The following is a 23,511-nucleotide window of genomic DNA, read 5'->3' on the forward strand; positions in this document are numbered from 1 at the left end:
ACTTTTCAGGAAAGGAGGTGGAATAAAAATGAGCTCCTAAATCTTAATCCTGGATTCTGGAAGATATATTCCTCAAACCATCGAACAAGAGGAGGTGGTGCTGGTCCTTCACGAGTCACTCTAATCTGTGCATAAAGCCTATATATAAAGACTTAATATATAGTATTTCACAATACTTCATGGTATTCTAATTAAATCATTTTTTTGGAATCTTAAGTCTCTCAGAGTCCGACACCGAGTAATTCTGGAGACTCCAGGAAATTGGCAGTTCTGTAAAATGTTGGCGCTGGAGACTAAATGCTCACTGATAGTTTCACACCTAATTCACTTAACACACACACACACACACATTACCCACAGTGACAGTGGGACTGAGTGACATCAGATGTATGATAGTTTTTTTTTAATTTTCTATCATCCATATAGTGTTGTATAGTCATGAAACTATGGTCATGAGACCAGTCATTCTGAGGAAATATGCCTCAGAATGACTGGTCTTCTATGTGTACATTTTTTTTTTTTAAAAGTGTTTAGAAGCTGCACTTTAAAAAAATAAAAAGACATTTACTGGTTCCTTTTTTACTATTATTTCAAAAAACATCACGGCAAAACCATTCAAGCTATCCAAAATTCATTCACACCTATTCTGTAAGATTAATTCTTTAAACAGTGGTAAAAGAGGATGTGGTGCTGATCCTTCAAGAGTCACTCAAAACGTATCTGTCCATAAAGCCTATAAAGAATTATTCTTAATATACAGTTCAAAATACTTCAGCTTGTTATTCTAATTAAGTGAGGGTCATTATATCAGTAAAATATATACAATTCATTTTTTTTTGAAAGATTTCTATAAATGATTTAAATCATACTCGTTTCTACAATAATTATTTAAAAGTAATCCTATAGCTCCCTCTGGTGGTCATTATAGGTACTAAGAATTGCAAGCTTGATTTATAAGTTATGATAGTTTAAATTTTATGCTGGCTCTTGAAAGTGATAAAGCTATGAAACTTACTGTGCTTCCTTCAAATGAGGACTTCTACTTATATAAAAAATTATGAAGATTTAGAATGAAAAATTGTAAAGATATAGTAAAATAACTATTGTATTTTTTATGTTACTTTAATAAATCTCTATGGCAACACCATTTAAGCTATCCTAAACCCATTCACAATTTAACATCTCAGTATATTGGCATCATGTTGAAAAAGGAGTATGGAGTAGTATGAGTAGGAGTATGAATTCATTTGCAGGCTTTATCATAAATCCACAATAAAATTTCTGAGTTCTGTATCAATCTGTGTTGTTGTTTGTTTATTTTTATCTTTTATTTTTCATAGGAAAATAACTTACTCTCATTTTTAATAAATGTGCTTATAAACCAAGGACAAGCTATTTATAGCTGTATTTATAAACTGCTTACTACTGACTATTAATATTGGGACAAGGCTTTATAAAGCATGAACTGACTATTTACTAATGAGTGCAGTTATTATAAAGTGTTATCAATGCATTTGCTAATGTTAACAAATTAGACATTATTTTACAGTGTTATCAAATCCTTAAATGACTCATAAGCATTTGTGAAAGTTCTGCTTGCATTACAGCTTAGTATTGATCTGTGAGCTGAACAGATTTACTGTTACATCCATGAGATTATGTAAATTAAAATAAATATAATGTCACAGGATGTCATAGGTCAGTATCAAATGAGTTTGAAATTATTATTTGCAGCACAAATAAGGTTTTTTTAGGATTTTTAAAAATCCCTAAAACTGTCAGAAAAAGGTTAAGGCCTAAGCTATTTCTATGTGAGTGGCTAATTTTATTTTTGTTTTTATAATTGTAATACACAAACTATGAAATTATACAAAATGTATAAAAAGATAAATAAATAAATACGCACACATTAAAAAAGCAGCCAAGACAGAAGCAAGTGGTAAATGTGGTCACTTTAATATTCAAATCCAGTAGATCCAGTTTATGTTCACGTGGCTGTTTTCGTTTATATTAGCCAAGCTATTATGTATTTTGAAATAATCTTGTCCGTGATGTGTTCGTTCGTACGACGAAAGCCAGAATCCTGCAGCTCGAGAGATATATGTTATTCTGCCAGTCGCGCTTTCAAATAGTCTTGCACACTTAAACAGGTCACAAACACCTGCATTTAGCTCTTGTTGTGTTACAATGGGTTTATTGTGTGCATTTGTGGTAATATTTTATTTAAAAAAGCTCTTAAACAAGAATAAATTCGTTTGTTTTGAGCTCGACACTGTACGCGCTGATCGGAGGCGTGATTTCAGTTAGGCAGCCGCAAATATTTCATTTTCACACAAACAGTTCAAAAACATCTTAATTTAGCTCTTGGTGTGTTCTAATTGGTTGATTGTGTGATATCGCTGTAATAATTTATTTTTAAAAGCTTTAAAACAGGAATAAATTCGTTTTCTCTGAGCTCTTTACTCCAGACGCTCGTGGTCACAGCGGTGATTCATCTCTCCTATTTCTCACATATCTCTGGCCAGAAATAATTTATCCATGAGCCCTGAACCGGTAATAATCAGATATGTTGGTTTAGCTTGTCAGTGTGAATTAAATCTAAGTATTTGTTTGTATTTTTAACCGATTTAAAAGTGAAAGTAAAAGTCCGGGAATTGAACCTGTAGGGGCGCAATTTCTCTCAGACAATGGAAGTCTGAAGCACATATACTCAAACAGAGGGACAGAGTGAGATGAAATGTCTGACAGTTTTTTAATTTTCTGTTATCCATACAGTGTTGTAAAGTCGTGAAACTATGCATATTTCCTCAGAATGACTTTTTCATCTCTATGAAAAAATTCTTTGACGTGTTTGGAAGCTGCAATTTAAAAATACAATAATGATTCCCTTTGTAAGGTCATTTAAAAAAATCACCACGGCAAAACCATTCAAGCTATCCAAAATCCATTCACAATTTAAGTTCCTATCAGAAATACTGATGTGTGTTCAGAGTTTTGTGAAATTCTAAGTATGTTATTTGCCTCAAAATCACCTGAGAAGTATTCCAGTTTGACATGTTGCCACGGCAACAATTTTTTAGATATCAATATCCCCCTTGCAGATTTATATCAGCTGTGTTTTAACATTATTCTGATGAAGTTTGAAGCAAATCGAGTAATAATAAGATGCTGAATTCAAATCATTTTGAAAATGACACACTTCCTTCTGCCAGTTGGTGGCGCTATAACTTTGACTCCTAATAGTCACATATATGCGATCGACATCATACAACGAATAATCTGATGAAGTTTGATTAAAATCAGGAAATGTATGTGGATGGTATTAGACACTTCCTGTTTCTAATTTCTCGCCATAATTTCAACGCCTCGCCACGAGCAAACCGTTCGAGATATCAAAAATCCCCTGGCAATTTTTCATCCCCAGTGTCCTGAGATCATGTTGACCGAGTTTGGCGGCAATCGAGAAAAAAACCTATGACAAGTATTTCAAATTCCAGAGCATGCGCTTTTTACATAACTCTAAATAGCTGACTTCCTGTTGGGTGGAGCCTATGACATGCAATACGAAAGTTGTTTGGCACGATGAGATCTATATGTGTACTGAGTTTCATATGAATATGTGCAAGTATGTGTGAGCTATACATCAACATTTCTGACTGTGTTCCAGGGGGCGCCGTAGAGCCCCTGTGCCACGCCCGGGTCCCAGCCTCTGCAGGCTCCTAAAGGCCACAGATTCCAAAGTGTGCGCGAATTTTCAAGAGTTTTTGAGTATGTTAAGGACCCCAAAAGCCCCCACAACTTTGACGAAAAATTTGAATACTAAACCCTAAATAGCCAACTTCCTGTTGGGCGGAGCCCATGATATGCAATACAAAAGTTGTTTGGATTGATGAGATTTATATGTGTACCGAGTTTCATACGTCTACGAGCAAGAATGTATGATATATGGCCCTCCATATTCCAGGGGGCGCTGTAGAGCCCCTGTGCCACGCCCGTGTATCAGTCTCTGCCCGGCCCTAATGGCCGCAGGTTCCAATCTGTGTGCCAATTTTCAAGACTTTTTAAGCACGTTAAGGGCCCCAAAAGCCCCCGAGACGTTGGAAAAAAAAAATAATAATAATAATAATAATAATAATAATAATAAAAAATAATCCTAAGGAAAACAATAGGCCTCTCGCCCTTTGGGCTTGAGCCCTAATAATAATAACAAGAATAATCCTTAGAAGAACAATAGGGCTCTTCGCCCCTTCGGGCTTGAGCCCTAATAATCCTTAGAAGAACAATAGGGCTCTTCGCCCCTTCGGGCTTGAGCCCTAATAATCCTTAGAAGAACAATAGGGCTCTTCGCCCCTTCGGGCTTGAGCCCTAATAATAAAAATAAGAAAGGGAGAGGGGTACAATAAAATAGAATTATAAACAGAATTTTAATAATGTTTTGTGAGCAAAATATTTAAAATATAAACTGATATGAATGAACTGCAGGAAGGGAAAAATGTTTCCTTTTATTTATTTACTTTTTTTGGATTTACATAAAAAGGTATCAAAAGCATGGTACAGTAAATGTGTGATATCTGTCATATAAAAGCACATCAAAAACGACCATTACAGTTGTACAACCAAAGTTAGTTTGATGATTATTGTATTGTTGTATTGGTTATTAATATACCATAGTAGAACTACAGTTACTGTGGCAAAAACATGGTAAATGTCCCGTTCCTGGGTTTTAACTTCAAATTTAATTTGTTGCTATTGTACGTGTCGTGGTTACCATGATTTTACTACAAATTTACATCTTTGACATGAAATGAATATATTGAAAGTCTATGGCACGTCACGTGACCGACAGGGTTTAATCACACTAGTTAGCAGGTGTGTTCATTTAGTTAAACGCAATGAAACTCAAAGACAGCCGCGGATGACTGATATAATACAGCGAGTAAACAATATGGCGCTTATCTGATTAATAAAGACAGAATACATTTTATAACATGCATTAAAAGAGCGTAATTATATCTACTCACCGACCCTGTGGCACATGGAAACTGATGGCAAGTATCGCGATGTGTGCTGAATGAGACTTCTTGAACGTGATTTCATAGAGATGATGAACTATGAATAAGCGATAAGCGAGAATGGTGTGTAAGAAAACGGTTAAACTGCTTACTTGCACGCGCCTTGGAGCGTTGTTAAACTCACCTTTTTATGTCGTTTTCCCTGCAGTTGAGCGTTGCTTTGGTCAAACTCACCGCTGAGTGCTGTTTTACCTGCAGTTGAGTGTTGTTAAACTCACCACTGATGAACGCGCTAAGCTTTGGCACAGAGATCACTTTGATATCAGATTGCGAGAATATTTAAACCCTTAAAAACAAGTTGGAGGGCCAGATAAAAACGATCTCTGTCATATATAATTTTTTTTGTAGCCTATTATTTATTTTTATTTATTCAGTGTAGTTGCGGTGTGCTGAACCAAGACGTCAAATTTAAACGCTGCTGAGTTCTATAGAAGTCTATCGGACTAACCTGCACGTTGAAAAATAACGCCAAAGGTATACCCAGTGCGTCAAAAAAGTGACGCCAGATCACTTGACCATGCGTCAGCAGTGTTGCCAACTTAGCGACTTTGTCGCTAGATTTAGCGACTTTTCAGACCCCCATAGCGACTTTTTTCCAAAAAAGCGACTAGCGACAAATCTATCGACTTTTTTGACATACCTTATTTAGTCTCTGAGACTCTCCGGTACTGCCGCACGAGCTCTCTCTCTCTCTATTTCTCCCAGCGTGCGCACACGCCTCACTCTCTCTGCATCTGCTATGTTCAACGAGCAGAGAGGAGCAGCACTTTCAGTTAAAAAATATATTCTGTTGCTTCTAACTCTATTTTACATACAAGTATAGCCGAAATCACAGTACAATCATTATCTTAATCTTATGTGTATGTGATTTCATTAGACAATGTCGTAAATAGGATTTTAGTGCAGAGATTAACATTTTGAGAGCTGGTTATGTATTCTTAATAGGCGCGTTTCAGTCATTATAATATTAATTCAGTTGTTGGACAACAGAAACATTCAAATATAATAATAAAACTTTTATTGAGAATTTTGGCTGCCTTAAAATGCAGTACATGAGCACAGAAAGGGCAAGATAATATGACGCACTTACGTCATGAATATGCTAATTAGCATATTACGTCATCTAGCGACATTTAGCGACTTTTCAGGCAGGGTTTAGCTACTTTCCATTGAAAGAAGTTGGCAACACTGTGCGTCAGACATTTGACGAGTAGAGAGTGAGACTGTGTTGTCTATTTTCACAGGTATTCGCATATTTCAGCCATCCGTCACTGTCTGAAACGTAATAAAACTGTATTAATCTGTCGTCTCAGATACCCTAACACGATTATGCGAGTCACGTAACGTAGGTTGGCCGTTTGAGGTAAACTGTTCATCATTTAACGTAAATAATGTTGGCCTGTAGAAGTTTAACAGTATTGTAGCCGCAAAAAAAGTTATAATTCTGCCAATTTAAAATAATTATTAATGAAAACATTAAATAAACTTACCTTAAAACAGTTGAAAGCCGTGGCTTTGCCCCGTTGTTCTTCCAAAATGACAGTTGGGGAGCGATTTATACATCTTCAAGGCGCGTTAAATAACCCAGCGCTGGCCTGAAACAACCCAGCGACACAACCCAGCATGTTTAACCCAACTCCTGGTTAATTGAAACTACCCAAAAGTGTTTAAAAAGAAATAAAATAACCCAACAAAATGACCCAACAGACTCAACCCAGCATTTTGGTTTAAAAATAACCCAGCCGTTTTTAGAGTGTTTTTTTCTGTAGAATTCTATGTGATAATACATTTAGTTTATCTTTTATAAATAATCCACAGACAAAAAATAAATTAATAAAAAAAAAAGTAAAAGTTACTCATATTTTCAGTTCAAGAAAGCACATTATTTTAAAAAAGACACATGCTGTTCTGAGCTCCAACAGAAGGGGGCAACATAATCTCACAAGTTATGCTTCACAAGCATTTCACTGATGATCACCAGTGATGATTTAAAAGTACTATCAACATTTAATTTCAAACACTCAATGTACCGAATGTCGACTAATTAAATTAATTTAATTTTTAAAGTAATACCCTGGAGGAAGTCTATATTTTCACTTGCTCTGTGTAATTTTGGTAAAGCAAATTCTTACTTTCAGGTAAATATACAATATTTTATTCAGCACTACAGTAACTTGCAATGTACACCAATTCTGTATTAAATCATGATATATTTAATATAATGCATTTATGCATGATGCAAAACACATCACATTATTGTAAACCACACTCTAAAAAACACTGGGTTAAAAACAACCCAAATTGGGTTGTTTTTAACACAACTGCTGGGTAAATATAGGACAGAACCCATATGGGGTTAAACTAACCCAAGAAGTTGGGTTATTAATTTTAACCCAGCAAATGGGTTGTTTTTTCTACCCAAAAATTGGTTATTTTTACAAAAATAATGGGTTAATTTGATTTCATAAATGGGTTATATTTTCAAAGGAATTTTTATTCCTTTTAACATTAAATATACCACATAATAAACAAACAGAACAACATTGTATTATCTTTATTTTTCTTTCAGCATATTACACTTTGTAATTACACTTTACCTCAACCAAAAATTCAAGAGATCATACAAAACTAAAAAAATAAAATTCCATTTATAAACAGTATTTAAAACAATTTCTTTCATTTTTATGGTTTGCCTCTGTAACTTTTCTAAACTGTAAATGTTTAGAAAAAAACATTTGAATTCATAAACTCCAAAGAACCACAAGGTTTAGTAATGCATTTAAAAAATTATTCATATTATTTTTAATCCATATGCTCATGAAATTCATGAACTCCAAAAAACCTCAAGGTTTTTTTAAATATACAAATAAATACTTATTTTTAAATAATCCATATGCACATGAAATTAAAACTAAAATACTTTACCTCAAGAACTGTTTGTTACAAAGCACATTTGTTTTAAGTCTACATTATGGACCTGTTGTTTTAAGTCTACAAAATGAACACAAAAATAAATCTATGAAATACAACGTATTGGCAGTAAAAGATTTCTACATAAAAATGTAATTGATAATCAGTACGCATAAAGTAATACTCTTCCTCAAGCAATAAAACAGTTGTTTATAAAAAAAAAAAAAAAAACAGAACAAAAATCTCATGTGCAAATAAAACTTAAACTAAAATGGTACCTCGTGTTCTTGAACCACTGTTTGTTCAAAGAACCTCTTATAATCTACTTGCAAGAATGTAGTGCCCAGTGCAAAAATTTCACTGTTGGGGATTCACTTCCCTCCAACATGAATAAACTCCCTAATATAGAAACAATGTTTCGGTTAGTTTACATCAAAAACATAAAACGATTTGAAACATACATTTACTGTCCCAATGAAGTGAAGTGAAAGTGAAGTGAAAGTGATGTGACATTCAGCCAAGTATGGTGACCCATACTCAGAATTCACGCTCTGCATTTAACCCATCCAAAGTGCACACACACAGAGCAGTGAACACACACACACACACACTGTGAACACACACCCGGAGCAGTGGGCAGCCATTTATGCTGCGGCACCCGGGGAGCAGTTGGGGGTTCGATGCCTTGCTCAAGGGCACCTAAGTCGTGGTATTGAGGGTGGAAGAGAGCACTATACATTCACTCCTCTCACCTACAATTCCTGTCGGCCCGAGACTCGAACACACAACCCTTAAATTGCGAGTCCAACTCTCTAACCATTAGGCCATGACTTCCCCTTAAACAATAGGTCTTTGTTCCAAAGCTTCTCCTGCGAGGATGACAAATGCCCGCGACGCAATGTGTCCATTTTCAAGTTACAGGACATATGGGTAAGGTCTTGATGCTTCAGCCTGCTGGAGGTACTCCACCATATTTGTTCCAACCTAAAGGACAGATAATGCAAATGAATAAAGGTGAAACAGAATGGGAGTGTCAGGGGTGTGGGTATGGGTGGTGGGTTGGGGATTCATTCGAAACTGTTTATTCAATCAAGCAGTGTTTAGAAACAGTAGGTCTTGTATAGCCAGAGCTTTGGATGAGGCAAAATACCTGAAAATTATTACAGCTTGATCTGGCCCACTTTGACAGAGCCACTGACAGGGATGCAAAGCAAGTCAAAAGAGTTTTGGTAACACTTGAAATACTTTAATTTTACTTTAATTTCTACATTTAATATTCTGCCCTACAAAAGCAAAAGACCTTAACTTGCTAGAGTGTGAAACTGAAAAAAAAAAGACTTTTTTTTAACTGTCTAGTAAAATTAATTATAGCTAGGACACTAGAAATTTGCCAGTAAGATGTATGTTTTAGTAATGAAAATTATCTACAGAAAAAAAAATTGTGAGCTCAGACTTATTTATCCAAGATACATTATAAATTAAATTACAAAGTTCTTATGGAGCATATCTTGTCAACATGTTACTATATATAAGACTTGAATAACGATGTTGGACATTCAGCTTTGATCACAAAAAAAAATGTTCTTAATATATTCAAATAGCAAATATTAATTTATTGTAACAATATTTCACAACATTACTATTTTGCTGTATTTGGATCAAATAAATGCCTTTGTAAGCAGAAGAGACTTAATTTAAAAACATTTAAAAAATCATACCGATCCCAAACTTTTGAATGGTAGTGTATTCAACCTGGTGAAGTCATTAAATGATTGAAGTAAATTTCTGTAAAGTCGTACTTACAGGCTGAATGTCAATGAAAGCTTTTTTGCTTTCATCAATGCTGGGTCGGACTGTTTTTCTGCCAATTTTGTAGGGTGGAGGTAGAAGCAAAACAGGTAATAGCTTTAGTGCAAGATTTCCCTTTGCATCTGTAGGAAAATAATATTACATTCATCAACACTAGTAAAAACAGTAGCGAGTTGTCATTGAGAATATAAGGCCAGATTTACTAAAAAGGTCAAATTAGCGTGAGTCCAAAATCCCATAAAAGTGTAGACTGAAGTGTAAAGTTGTGCTGTTGATCCACTGACAATATGCAAATAAAAAAAAAACACAGATTTTTTTCATCACTGCATTTCTATATTAATCCTGACAGTACTATGGTGCAAGCTATTAGTAAATCTGGCCCATAATATCAAAATATTGTAGAAACATTTTAACCTTCTGTCATTTCTTCAGCTGTACATGAAAGCTTTGCTTCTCGCTCACAAAAAGCAAGATCCTGTCAGTATACCAGCCATTTTTCAAACAGTTTTGGAGCTTCATCTTAATGTAAAATGTGAAAGTCCTGTGCAATCTAAAAGCAAAAATAACAAAAAAAACTTCTCAAAAAAGACTTAATATAACTCATGTTACCATATGACAAAGACATTATGTTAACATACCATGCCTGAGGTAGTTAGCCGAGGAAACTCATGGAGGACCTCAAACATATTTTTCAGATGTACTGTTCCACCTGGCTGATGGGCTGTGTGTTGTTTCTCAGCCATTGTTTAATTTCCTCAGCTCTCTCTTCAGATACGGTTGATTCTACTGGACAAAGAAATAGCAATGCTGTTAATCAAATAGAGGCTTATGAACATTTTTTACATGTAAAAGGATTAGTTTCCATAAAAACAGAAATACTCTTCAGAGCTTTTCAACACTTTAACTAGTAAATCCTGGATGTTTCTAAACTCCATGCAAACTGATTCCTGAATTATACTGCTTAACATTTCACTTTGCTCATAATTTGCTCACAAGTCGTTCCAAACCAGTAAGACCTCCGTTCATCTTCGGAAGACAGTTTCACGGTCTCACGGGTTTGGAACAACATGAGGGTGACTTATTAATGACATAATTTTGATTATTGGGTGAAGTAACGTTAACCCTTTAACTAAACGGGTATAACCACAATAACGTTACCGGATCTTTTTAATAATAGTAACAGCTGTTTTTTATGGTTTATGGTAATTTTATTATGATCAATGTTTGGCAATCATTCAAATTAGATGAGATAAAAGTGTCACCTCCAGCTAAAGGCTGTGGATTTGCCACCACGGACAGTCAAGAGCAGGTCTGAGGGGAAAAAACAATATATTTTAGTCCAAGATTAACTGACACTTACCTGGATTTCAAATAATAATACATTTATTAAATGAATAAATGATTAGAAATGTATTTTTATTGTGAAAAAAAACCCGAAACGCATCAGACAGAAAAAAAATAGGTAACGTTATCTCTGGTGCTCGCAATTGCAGGATGCTTTATGATCTATCATATAACGTTAAGTGATATTTTAAAATCAGAATGGGACATTTTTGGCAATCGGTAACGATTCAATGATAAAAAGACCAATACAAACCTTTATTTCACCAGAAAAAAAGGCTGAAGTCAGTTTGTTTTTAAAATATTTTCTCCTGTAACGATCCAAAATATGCCCGCGACAGATGACCCAAAAATTGGGTTGTTTTGGCTTAGCACTGCATGCAGTAAGATGGGGGATGGGCAAGTCAAGGAATGCACGTTTACATCACATTGATCTCGTGGCATTGAAATTAATTGACTTAATGGACTTTGAAGTAAATTATGTCATTAAACAGTTAAGAAGAAACGTAAGACTTTGACAAAAGGGTCGTTTAACACATAAAAACTGAAGAAAACGTATTTACTATCCAGCAGGCATTACCAGCAAACCAAAACGAGCGAATCTGGCGGTGCATTTAATGTCATGTAAACGTGACTGTTGTCGCACATTTCTTTGCCTTTTTATCGCTCGTTCGCTCATTATTATGTTATGTGTGTAAATATGTTTAAAAATACATGTCAAATGTATAAATATATTGATACGAACCTTATTTCTCCAAATATTACAGCGTGTGTGTGGCATCCACCTCCACCTCGAATTCAGTCAGCCCGCGCTGCGCTGATCCTGCGCGGAGTTGATTTGACCCAATGAGCTGGGTTATTGCGTCCGAATGGGGGAGGGGGTGCATTGATTCAGCTCTCAGTGAAAACGACCCAGAAAATAACCCAGCGGTTGGGTTACATAGAACTACCCAAAAACTACCCAAGACTGAGAAAATAACCCAAAAAATTTACCCAAATGGCTCAACCCAGCACTTGGGTAGAAAAAATAACCCAGGATTTTTTAGTGTGCACAAACAGGGAATGTGGTAACAGCTGTAAATTTAAAAAAGTCATATAGTGTGTGAATATTATTTAGCATGTAATGCATATTCTCTTCATATTAGCTTGTTATTATCTCTTCTCATATTAGGTTGTGTTTATAAGTATCATGAAAAATGATAGAAATTCACTTATGAGCAAAATAGTCAGAATATTGGCAATGAGCAGCAAAATGAAGAACACAAATGCATTTTCAAAACAAAGAATTAAAAAGAAATGAGCACATAATTAAACAGCTACTGTATGCATGTTCATTTCATATTTTCTTTTGTGCTTCAGATTTAATGTCAGGACAGAAGGAGGAGTTTAGCACAGGCTCTATACAGCTGAGTAGATATGAACATCACACAACACTGTGTGGAGCAGCTGCTCTGTTTTTAGCTTGTTCTTATACTAGATCAGTGAGTGAACATGTTGATCTATATTGTTATACTGCTGTCATTAACCGAAGGTATAATATTGTAAAAGTAAAAGCATTTTATTCAAATGGAAGTGTTTGAAAATACATTTAAGACTACTTTCATCTGCAGGTTACGGAGCCTCAGAAGTCATCACTCCAAAAAGAAACAGAGAATTTGCTCTTGAGGGTGACATTAATGTGACAGTCTCCTGTAACTACAGCGGTTCTGCTCGTGGTGTTCACTGGTATCGTCAATATGCAGGTTCACCACCACAGTTCCTCATACTGGAATATTCAGGGGTAACAACTCCAGCTAAACCACCCATTCCAGGAATAACCATCAATCACAGAAAAACTGAAAGCCATGTGGATCTGAAGATCTCCTCTGCTGCTGTATCAGACTCTGCTCTGTACTACTGTGCCCTGCAGCCCACACTGACAGGAAAACAGACTGCACTGTACAAAAACCTACCAGTATTTTGGGAAAGTATAAAAACAATTATTTTTCTACTGACATTTTATTATTCAATGTTCATTAAATATCCAGCTAACAAATAAATAATAAAAACTCCTTCTTCATGCTTTATGCCATGATTTAAACATATAAAATGAAATACTGTTATTTATTTATGTGGGATTGTGTTATAAATAACAGTCTTGTCTGTCATATATTGTGTGAGATGAGGGCTGAATGTTATCTGAGTAGGAGGAGTTTAGCACACACATTGTGAAATGCATTAAGATTCAATATTTCACAAACCTCATTGGATTAACAGATGTTTCTATGTGTCTCCTGTTTAAACCTGATTATTGTGCCACTGCCAACATGTTGATTTTTTTAGTTGTATTTCTATCATCAGCTCAAGGTATTGTTGAATATGCTGGACATTTCATTAGTACACTGTTAAAAATATTTGGAAGTTGTCAATAGAACAAATAATACTGAAGTATTACTTTTCTTTTACAATAAAATATTTTCAGTCTAAACACACACATTTAGTTTTGTACTTTAATTTAGTTTACTTTTTAAGCAAAAACTTTTTAAGACTACTGTTTCTCAGAAGCCAATAACATACTGGTATTTTCATACAGTAGATTTGAAAGAGGATGTAAATTTATTTTCTGGTTCTGTTTTTGAATTTTAAATGTATGCTTTAAATGCAGGTTCTGGAGCAGCAGAAGTCATCACACCATTCAGTGATTATCAGTTTTCTGATGAGGGTGAGAGTGTGACACTCTATTGTAACTACACTGGTTCTGTTCGAGGTCTTCACTGGTATCGTGAATATGCAGGTTCACCACCAAATTTCCTCATTATGTATTATAATGGGGCAGTTATTAAAGCTGATCCTCCAGTTGCTGGAGTCTCAATCCATCACAGAAAAGACAACAGTAGTGTGGATCTGAAGATCTCCTCTGCTGCTGTCACTGACTCCGCTCTGTACTACTGTGCTCTGGAGCCCACAGTGAAAGGAAATCCACTGCATGCTGTACAAAAAGCTGTTTAAATAAAACTGAAAATGAGACGTGGGGATGACTGTTTATGTTTTTAATCGCACATATATTTCTTATAAAGTTCTTATATTAGTAGATCCTTAAGAAACTGTCATACTGTGAAAATGTTCTGTGGCAGAAAGTGGAAGATTATCACTTTTATGAGGACATAAATCATGTTTTATGCATAACATAAGTGAGCACAATCAGAAGTACATCTCAATAAAAGTGTCTCAAAAACATTTACCCTTTTAGATGGTACATTTTAAAGCACAGTAAACTGGGTAAAACATGCTGTTCTGAGCTCCAACAGAAGGGGGCAACATTATCTCACAAGCTGTTTTATTCACACCAAACAAGCACCTGACATCTATAAGAAAGAGCTGAAAGCACAGAACATGTTTCATATTTCATCAACCCACACACATTATTCACACACAACAGAAGTTCACTCAGTCTCAGTGCTTTCAGTCAACCATCAGCTGGTCTCATATTTTTATACATTTTATAAAACCACATTCAGCAGAATTTGGAACCAATATATCGGTATGTTAATAATTATTATGAAATGAATCCATTTAATAAGTACTAGAAATTAAAAATCTGATCTTTATAGTGGACTTCAGTTAAGATGGAGGAGAGGCAGATGATACTCATAATGATCATCACAGTTTCAGGTAAATATACTTTTAATCACAATTACTTATATTTTGTGAATCAAATAATTCAATCAAATGTAATGTTCATAAGTAATGACATTTAAAAATGTGATTCACTACATTTCAGGTGGTTTTGCTGATAGAATTGGACCGAGAGAAGGAGACACTAATATAATCAGAGAAGAAGGAGAGTCTGTGACACTGAGCTGCACATATGAAACAACCAGCGATAATATTTGGCTCTACTGGTACAGACAATATCCAAACAGAGAACCAGAATATATACTGTTTAAAGGCGCTCGATCACGGAGCAGTGAAGAGGAGATACCAGATGGGTTTCAGTCAACTACATCCCAGACATTCACTGAACTTACTATTGTAAAAGCAGCTCTGTCAGATTCTACTCTTTATTACTGTGCACTTCAAGTAGCCCAGTGATACAAAATACCAGAGAAGCTTTACAAAAACTCATATGAAATTAATGCTTTGAAGAGTCTTTAATCAATCAGTATCAAAACACATCATGTTTTTATAAACCACAAACAGTGAATGTGGTAACAGCTGTGAATTTAGAAGGTTAAAATGTTGCATAAGGACATGTGAAAACAATTTAGCATGCATTACATGCATTCTCATGTCTCATGACATCTCTTTTCTCATTTGCATACGTTTCTAAGGATGTCAGTAAAATGGTCTATAATCAATTCAAGTCTCATGAAAAAACAACAACAAAACACTAATTTACCTGCATGATTATAATTGTTAATTGTTCTTCAGATGTTACTTTTGTGAATGTCACACTAGTCCGAATAATAAAAAGGACCAAACAATAAAAACCTATTTAAAAAAAGGGGGAAACAATAAAGATGTTGCATAAAAATATGAACAGCACTTACAGACGATTGTTAGAAGAAACAGTATACTGGTTAAAATGACAAAATGTATATAGTTTTAATATAAAGAAATATATTTGTTAGGTGCCAAATTATCATCATGAACACATTCAAACATTCAGGATCAGAGATCACAGATCTAGGATCAGAGAGAGATGATCTGCTTCATAAATTCAGGACTGTAGCTTTAAGAGGAGGTGCTAGAGGCAACCTCTGCTATTTGTTAAATTGATGTTTACTTCAGTAACTGTTGGTGATGCAGATAAATGGAAACATTATCTTGGAAAATTATGATTTTTTTCCTTTTGCTCTGTTTTCTTGTCTGTAATTATTTAATATACACTTTTTTATTGTTTATTGAGGCAAAATTTGTAGTAAATGGTTTGTTAATAGCAAGAATTGAACCTTAAAATAAAGTGTGACTGTAAGGTTTTCCTTCTCAAAATTAAAAAATGATTTCATCTGCAGGTGTCAGTTTTGAGAATGTCATCAAACCAGCTGAAACTCATGTGTCTGGGACAGAAAGGGGATATTATAAGTCTCTCCTGTAGCTACTCCTCAAAGACTATAGAATACCCTTAAAGAGATACTTAATACTTAATACTTCGGTATCAAGTCAGAGGTAGCCCGATCAAGACGATTTGAGTTCGGTGATTCTCTGTCTCGATCAGGAGCAGTTAAATACTCATTAAATTAAATGTGTTATTATTTAACATTTTTATACTAATAATTTATTTGTAAAATTGAATGAGCAGAGTTTCTTTTTTTTTTTTTTTTTTTTTTTTTTAGAATGAAGATGACCAATGCTTGAAGTATACAGCTGCTTCTCTGTTGTAAAGTTGTTGTAAAGCCCCTTAAACCTTTTTCAATTAGTCCTTCAGCACACATCTCACTAACATGGATGTTACTCCCCCTTCACGACCATGTCCTTCTGAGGGGGGTGTAACACTAGAACAGTATGTTCTCTTATGAATTACAGAAGCTGGGCAGCTTTTAAATTGTGTGTTACACATGACACTAACCACACCCACAATATTAGTACACAATATACTGGATGTCACCACAGATTCATTTACACCATAAAACGATATTCAGGTACAGTTTTCTAATTACATCAGTAACAGAAATACAAACAACATCTGGACGGCCAACATGGAGAAGCAGATGCTATTAATGATTCTCATCGTAGTTACAGGTAAATAATATTGAATCACACTAAACATAGTAGAAAGCTGTAAGTACAATATTCCATTTTAATGCAAAGCAAACCTCGCCCTGATGTTTATATATGCACACACACACACACACACACACACATATATACATACAAAAACATGTTTTATTCCTGATCAGAGATTGATGTATATATATATAAAAAATAATTTCAGGTGGATTTGCAGACAAAATTGGACCAAGAGAAGGATATACTAATGCAATCAATGTAGAAGGAGAGTTTGTGACCCTGAGCTGCACATATGATGTGAGAAGCAATAATGTTTATCTTTACTGGTTCAGACAGTATCCAAATGAAAAACCTCAGTTCTTAGTGCTCAGAGGTGCCCGACCACAGAGCAGTGAGCATTTACCATCCACTGAACTCATTCTTGAGAAAGCAGCTCTTTCAGATTCAGCTCTCTATTACTGTGCTCTTCGAGCAGCACAGTGATCCAAAATCTTGAGACACTTTACAAAAACTCAAATACAAAACATGCTTTGAACAGTCTTTTATCAAACTGCATCAAACCACAATTTATAATTTTTTTGTAAACCATAGCTCTAGAAATTAGAGTGTGGCAACACATGTGAATTAAATTCTGGAAATTATGAAAGATTATATATGGGGCGTGTGAAACTATCACTTAGCATTTGTTTTTCTAAATGCTATTTAAAATTCAAAAATCATTCAGTATACAAAATTTATGTTTTTTTTTTACTAAAAATATTAAAAACAAACAAGAAAACAAACAAACAAAAGTTCTCTATATTTTTGTAGAAGTTATTTGTTCATTATCCTCTATAGATGACATAAACCTGAATAGCCGTCATGTATATAATGGCAAGAGGAGGAGTTAAACAGACACTAGTGCACAGATAAGTAACAATCCGGCTCTGTGTGAAGCAGCTGTTCTTTGTTTAGCCTGTTCCTGGCAATTTGCTGAGTGGACATGTTCATCTGTATTATCATACTGATGTCATTAACAGAAGGTATAATATTGCAATATTTTAGACAAATATTGAATAACATTATGGAAATACACTGAAATACAGTACAGACCCAAAGTTTGGAAACACCTTCTCATTTAAAGAGTTTTCTTTATTTTTATGACTGAAAATTGTAGATTCACACTGAAGGCATCAAAAACTATGAATTAACACATGTGGAATTATATATGGAATTATATACATAACAAAAAAGTGTGAAACAACTGAAAATATGTCATATTCTAGTTTCTTCAAAGTTGCCACCTTTTGCTTTGATTACTGCTTTGCACACTCTTGGCATTCTCTTGATGAGCTTCAAGAGGTAGTCACCTGAAATGGCCTTCCAACAGTCTTGAAGGAGTTCCCCGAGAGATGCGTAGCACTTCTGTCTGCGGTCCAGCTCACCCCTAAACCATCTCGATTGGGTTCAGGTCCGGTGACAGTGGAGAGCAGGTCATCTGGCGCAGCACCCCATCACTCTCCTTCTTGGTCAAATAGCCCTTGATGCCTTCAGTGTGACTCTACAATTTTCATAGTCATTAAAATAAAGAAAACTCTTTGAATGAAAAGGTGCGTCCAAACTTTTGGTCTGTACTGTACATAATGTAAAATGTATTTGTGCTCTTTTTAAAATTATTCTTTAAATATACTATATAATATATTACTAATATACTATAAATAGTTCTAAAGTAGTTAAGTTTTTTTTTTTTTTTTACAAGATTGTGTCTTACAATTAATGCTACCTTTATTTGCAGGTTGCGGAGCCTCAGAAGTCATTACTCCAAAAAGAAACAGATAATTTGCTCTTGAGGGTTACATTAATGTGACAGTCTCCTGTAACTACAGCGGTTCTGCTCGTGGTGTTCACTGGTATCGTCAATATGCAGGTTCACCACCACAGTTCCTCATACTGGAATATACAGGGGTAACAACTCCAGCTAAACCACCCATTCCAGGAATAACCATCAATCACAGAAAAACAGAAAGCCATGTGGATCTGATCATCTCCTCTGCTGCTGTATCAGACTCTGCTCTGTACTACTGTGCCCTGGAGCCCACACTGACAGGAAAACAGACTGCACTGAACAAAAACACTGTATAAAAACAGTTTTCATATGCTTATCAAGCCTTGACAGAAATGTGCAAACCACGGCTTGACTAACAAAAATGTCTAACACAAATGTCCAAAAAAAATAAAGTAACAGACAGAAGCTCAGAAGGGATCTTCCATTGAAATCCCACATAATGATCACCATGATCACAGACAGATGATTTGCTTCATCAATTCAGGACTATAATTTTAAATCAATTGTATTTTGAAAAAGAAAAGGATATTTCTACTCACAATATATATATATATATATATATATATATATATATATATATATATATATATATATATATATATATATATATATATATATATATATATATTACATTAAATAGTCTCCATTTTAAACTTAATTGTAACAAACATGAACATGTTTAAGATTACATCCCTGAAATGTGTTGTACCTTGTCATTTATCTGTCTCTATCTATATTTATTCATATTCATTATTTTCTATTCTCTCTCTCTCTCTCTCTCTCTCTCTCTCTCTCTCTCTCTCTCTCTCTCTATATATATATATATATATATATATATATATATACTATTTAATTATAAATAACATTAAATAATGTATAATATGTGAGATGTGGGCTGAATGTTGTCAGTCTGAGTGGGAGGAGTTTAGCACAGACGTTGCACAATAGGACTGTCAGCATTTCACAAGTCTTTTTAGATCATCTGATGTTTCTGTGTGCCTACTGTTCACACCTGATTATTGTGCCAAAATGTTTATTTATTTATTAGTATTACTATCATCAGCTCAAGGTAGGATATTGCCACATGCCTAAACATTCTTAGACTTAACTTTTTTAAAGACCAAATTCAGGTTTTGCATAATTTACTGTATGAAATAATGAGTTTGAAAAGTCTGGCATTTCAGAAATGCTTTCATTCTCCTCATAAGTTGCTTTGGAAAAAAGTCTGTAAAGTGACTAAATGTAAATGTAAAAATAAATGTAAATGCTTTATGAGCTAACCAAGATAATAACAACATTGCATTATAAAGTATATAAATTTTATTGCATTTAAACGGAGAATGTATATTTAAAAGAGGATATACATTTCAGATTTAATTTTTCTTTTCTCCTTTTTTTTATTTTACGCTATAAATGCAGGTTCCAGAGCAGCAGAAGTCATCACACAATTCAGTGATTATCAGTTTTCTGATGAGGGTGAGAGTGTGACACTCTATTGTAACTACACTGGTTCTGTTCGAGGTCTTCACTGGTTTCGTGAATATGCGGGTTCACCACCAAAGTTCCTCATTATGGATTATAATGGGGCAGTTATTAAAGCTGATCCTCCAGTTGCTGGAGTCTCAATCCATCACAGAAAAGACAACAGTAGTGTGGATCTGAAGATCTCCTCTGCTGCTGTCACTGACTCCGCTCTGTACTACTGTGCTCTGGAGCCCACAGTGAAAGGAAATCCACTGCATGCTGTACAAAAAGCTGTTTAAATAAAACTGAAAATGAGAGGTGGGGATGACCGTTTATGTTTTTAATCGCACATATATTTCTTATGAAGTTCTTATATTAGTAGATATATATAGTAGATCTTTAAGAAACTGTCATACTGTGAAAATGTTCTGAGGTTGATTATCACTTTTATGAGGACATGAAACGTTTTATGCATAACATAAGGGAGCTCAACAATTAAATGATTGTAATCAGAAGTAAATCTCAATAAATGTGACTCAAAATCATTTTAGATGGTACATTTTAAAGCACACAGTAAACTGGACAAAAACATGCTGTTCTGAGCTCCATCAGAAGGGGGCAACATTATCTCACAAGCTGTTTTATTCACACTAAATAAGCACCTGACCTCTATAAGAAACAGCTGAAAGCACAGAACATGTTTCATATTTCATTAACCCACACACACATTATTCACACACAACAGAAGTTCACTCAGTCTCAGTGCTTTCATTCAACCATCAGCTACTCTCATATTTTTATTCATTTTATAAAACCACATTCAGCATAGTTGAGTTAATAATGATTATATAATGAATCAATTTAATAAGTACTAGAAATTAAAAATCTTATCTTTATAGTGGACATCAGTTAAGATGGAGGAGAGGCAGATGATACTCATAATGATCATCACAGTTTCAGGTAAATATACTTTTAATCACAATTACTTATATTTTGTGAATCAAATAATTTTATCTTATATCATTTTGAATGAAAAAAAAAATACATCAGGGTTTTAAAGTATGATTCACTGTATTTCAGGCATTTATGCTGATAGAATTGGACCAAGAGAAGGAGACACTAATATAATCAGAGAAGAAGGAGAGTCTGTGACACTGAGCTGCACGTATGAAACAACCAGCGATAATATTTGGCTCTACTGGTACAGACAATATCTAAACAGAGAACCAGAATATATACTGTATAAAGGCGCTCGATCATGGAGCAGTTATAAGGATATACCAGATGGGTTTCAGTCAACTACATCCCAGACATCCACTGAACTTACTATTGTAAAAGCAGCTCTGTCAGATTCTGCTCTTTATTATTGTGCACTTCGAGTAGCCCAGTGATACAAAATACCAGAGAAGCTTTACAAAAACTCACATGAAATTAATGCTTTGAAGAGTCTTTAATCAATCAGTATCAAAACACATCATGTTTTATAAACCACAAACAGTGAATGTGGTAACAGCTGTGAATTTGGGAAGTTAAAAAGGTTGCATAAGGGCATGTGAATATAATATAGCATGCATCACATGGTTTCACATTATCACTTCTCAGTTAAATCCTTGCAAAACAACAACAAAACTTATTTACATTCATGATTATGAATTGTGTTCTTCAGTTGTCAGTTTTATGAATGTCATTACTAATCCGAACGATAAAAAGAAAGCAAATCATAGAAGTTTAATAAAACCATTACATCACAAACACATTCAGGATCAGAGATAACAGATCTATGATCAGAGAGAGATGATCTGATTCATAAATTCAGGACCGCAGCTTTAAGAGAAGGTACTCTCTGGAGACATCCTCAGCTAGACAATGAATGAATGTTTAGTTCAGTAACACTCTGTCATGCTGATGAACCTGAAAACCATCATCCTGAAAATGATGCTTTGTTGTATGCTTTTGCTCTGGTCTCTTTCATTCTCATATTTCTCTTCATCTGTTTCATTTGTAAATCTAGAGAGAATAAAAATGTTGATAATTTCATCTGCAGCTGTCAGTTTGGAAATTTCCCCACACCAGTTGAAACTTATATGTTACGGACAGAAGAGGACATTACAAGTCTTTTATATGGTTACTCCTCAGCAAGAAATTTATGGGGACAGGGAGATAAACAGAACCCAAGAACATATCGTTAGGATTATTTTTTGATAATTATATATTTGTGGCTGAATAAATTTTTAATCACTACCTTGGTTTCCAATACAACCTCAATGAGCATTCAAGTGGCTCAAGATACTGTACAGTTTGTTTTGTGGATATTAACATTAATATGATCTTTCTTTTTAAGGTAAAGCAAAATTATTCAGATTTTATGGATATTTTATATGAGTCTAGGAAGCAGGCAAACATTTTGTTAGCCAGTTTAGTGCAAAAACAAATAAGGGTAATTTAGAATAAATATTATATGATTTAATGTGTATGTAGACCAATGTCGGTGTTTAAAGTTGAACCAGTAGAGGACGACATGTTAAAATGTACATAACACATTGACTGCTGTAGTAATTGTTAGGTGCCTTGTGTTATCCTCTGAATGGTTACAGCTGTATTTATTTGATGGTTAAGAAGTTTTTTTGTTTTTATTGCAGAATTCTAAAAGATCTAATTTTATTTCACATTTTATTTTGTTTAATTAGTAGTCAGTAGACTAAATTCAAGTTGATGAATTTCAAATGAATAGTCATGGTGCTGAAGTTTGCTATAAAAGATTCAAAAGGATCACTGTGTTTTAATGGGAGGTCAGCTTCTGGAGGTGCTTTCTGGAGACATCATCTGCTAGACAGTGTTTTCTGTCTAAAATAACATGCGGCAGAGGAACTAATCCACTGCAAAATGGTGCTCAGCTTTTTACTTTTCTTCTGCACTCTTGCATGTAATAATTTTATGTTTGCATTCTTATATTATTATATTTTTTCATAGTTTCATAGTTTAATTGTATTTTAATTTGTTTATTTCTTGGTATCCTGTGCTGTTTTATTTCATGACAATGGAGTTAATAGGTGTCAGTTTTAGGAATGTCATCACACCAGTCCAAACAGGTGTTTTGGACAGAGGGGGAAATATAACTCTGTCCTGTAACTACTCCTCAGCGATTAGACTCCAGTGTATCTCCAATTTCATGGTTCAGCTCCTGAATTTCTTTTGATAATACTACATAGGACAGAGACAGTTTCACAGAAGTCTCACACTGTAGAACTAGATCCTCGATTGTCTGGAAAACGGAATGAAAATAAAATCTGTGTGGACCTAGCAATCTCTTCTGCTAAAGTGACAGACTCTGCTCTGTACTGAGCCCACTGTGACAGCAAAACAAACTACACTGTACTAAAC

The 23,511-nt window shown here is 34.5% G+C and overlaps 1 long non-coding RNA gene and 4 gene segments (V, D, J or C); 4 read left to right on the top strand and 1 right to left on the bottom strand.

Annotated features, from left to right (window-relative positions):
- Positions 1-8,590: 8,590 nt before the first annotated feature.
- LOC113118897 (uncharacterized) lies at positions 8,591-12,178 on the bottom strand. Of its 3 annotated transcripts, none has more exons than XR_003294404.1 (6): positions 11,878-12,178; positions 11,054-11,102; positions 10,430-10,574; positions 10,206-10,341; positions 9,786-9,913; positions 8,591-8,966 (listed from the first exon to the last, which is right to left on the bottom strand). It is a non-coding gene; the product is annotated as an uncharacterized LOC113118897 (long non-coding RNA). The 3 variants fall into 3 exon arrangements; XR_003294403.1 differs by having other exon boundaries at positions 10,430-10,577; XR_003294405.1 differs by lacking the exon at positions 10,206-10,341 and having other exon boundaries at positions 10,430-10,577.
- Positions 12,179-12,623: 445 nt separating this feature from the next.
- On the top strand, positions 12,624-13,163 carry LOC113040779 (T cell receptor alpha variable 13-2-like). The segment is given in 3 exon segments: positions 12,624-12,663; positions 12,743-13,070; positions 13,160-13,163. Coding segments are annotated over 3 exon segments (372 nt in total).
- A 105-nt stretch (positions 13,164-13,268) lies between these two features.
- On the top strand, positions 13,269-14,121 carry LOC113110882 (T cell receptor alpha variable 25-like). The segment is given in 2 exon segments: positions 13,269-13,478; positions 13,777-14,121. Coding segments are annotated over 2 exon segments (426 nt in total).
- A 616-nt stretch (positions 14,122-14,737) lies between these two features.
- On the top strand, positions 14,738-15,203 carry LOC113040789 (T cell receptor alpha variable 18-like). The segment is given in 2 exon segments: positions 14,738-14,783; positions 14,893-15,203. Coding segments are annotated over 2 exon segments (357 nt in total).
- A 4,492-nt stretch (positions 15,204-19,695) lies between these two features.
- Positions 19,696-20,442, top strand: LOC113110886 (T cell receptor alpha variable 25-like). The segment is given in 2 exon segments: positions 19,696-19,735; positions 20,086-20,442. Coding segments are annotated over 2 exon segments (384 nt in total).
- Positions 20,443-23,511: the final 3,069 nt, after the last annotated feature.

The sequence above is a fragment of the Carassius auratus genome, chromosome 2 (genome assembly GCF_003368295.1).
Source record: "Carassius auratus strain Wakin chromosome 2, ASM336829v1, whole genome shotgun sequence".
Lineage (NCBI taxonomy): Eukaryota > Metazoa > Chordata > Actinopteri > Cypriniformes > Cyprinidae > Carassius > Carassius auratus.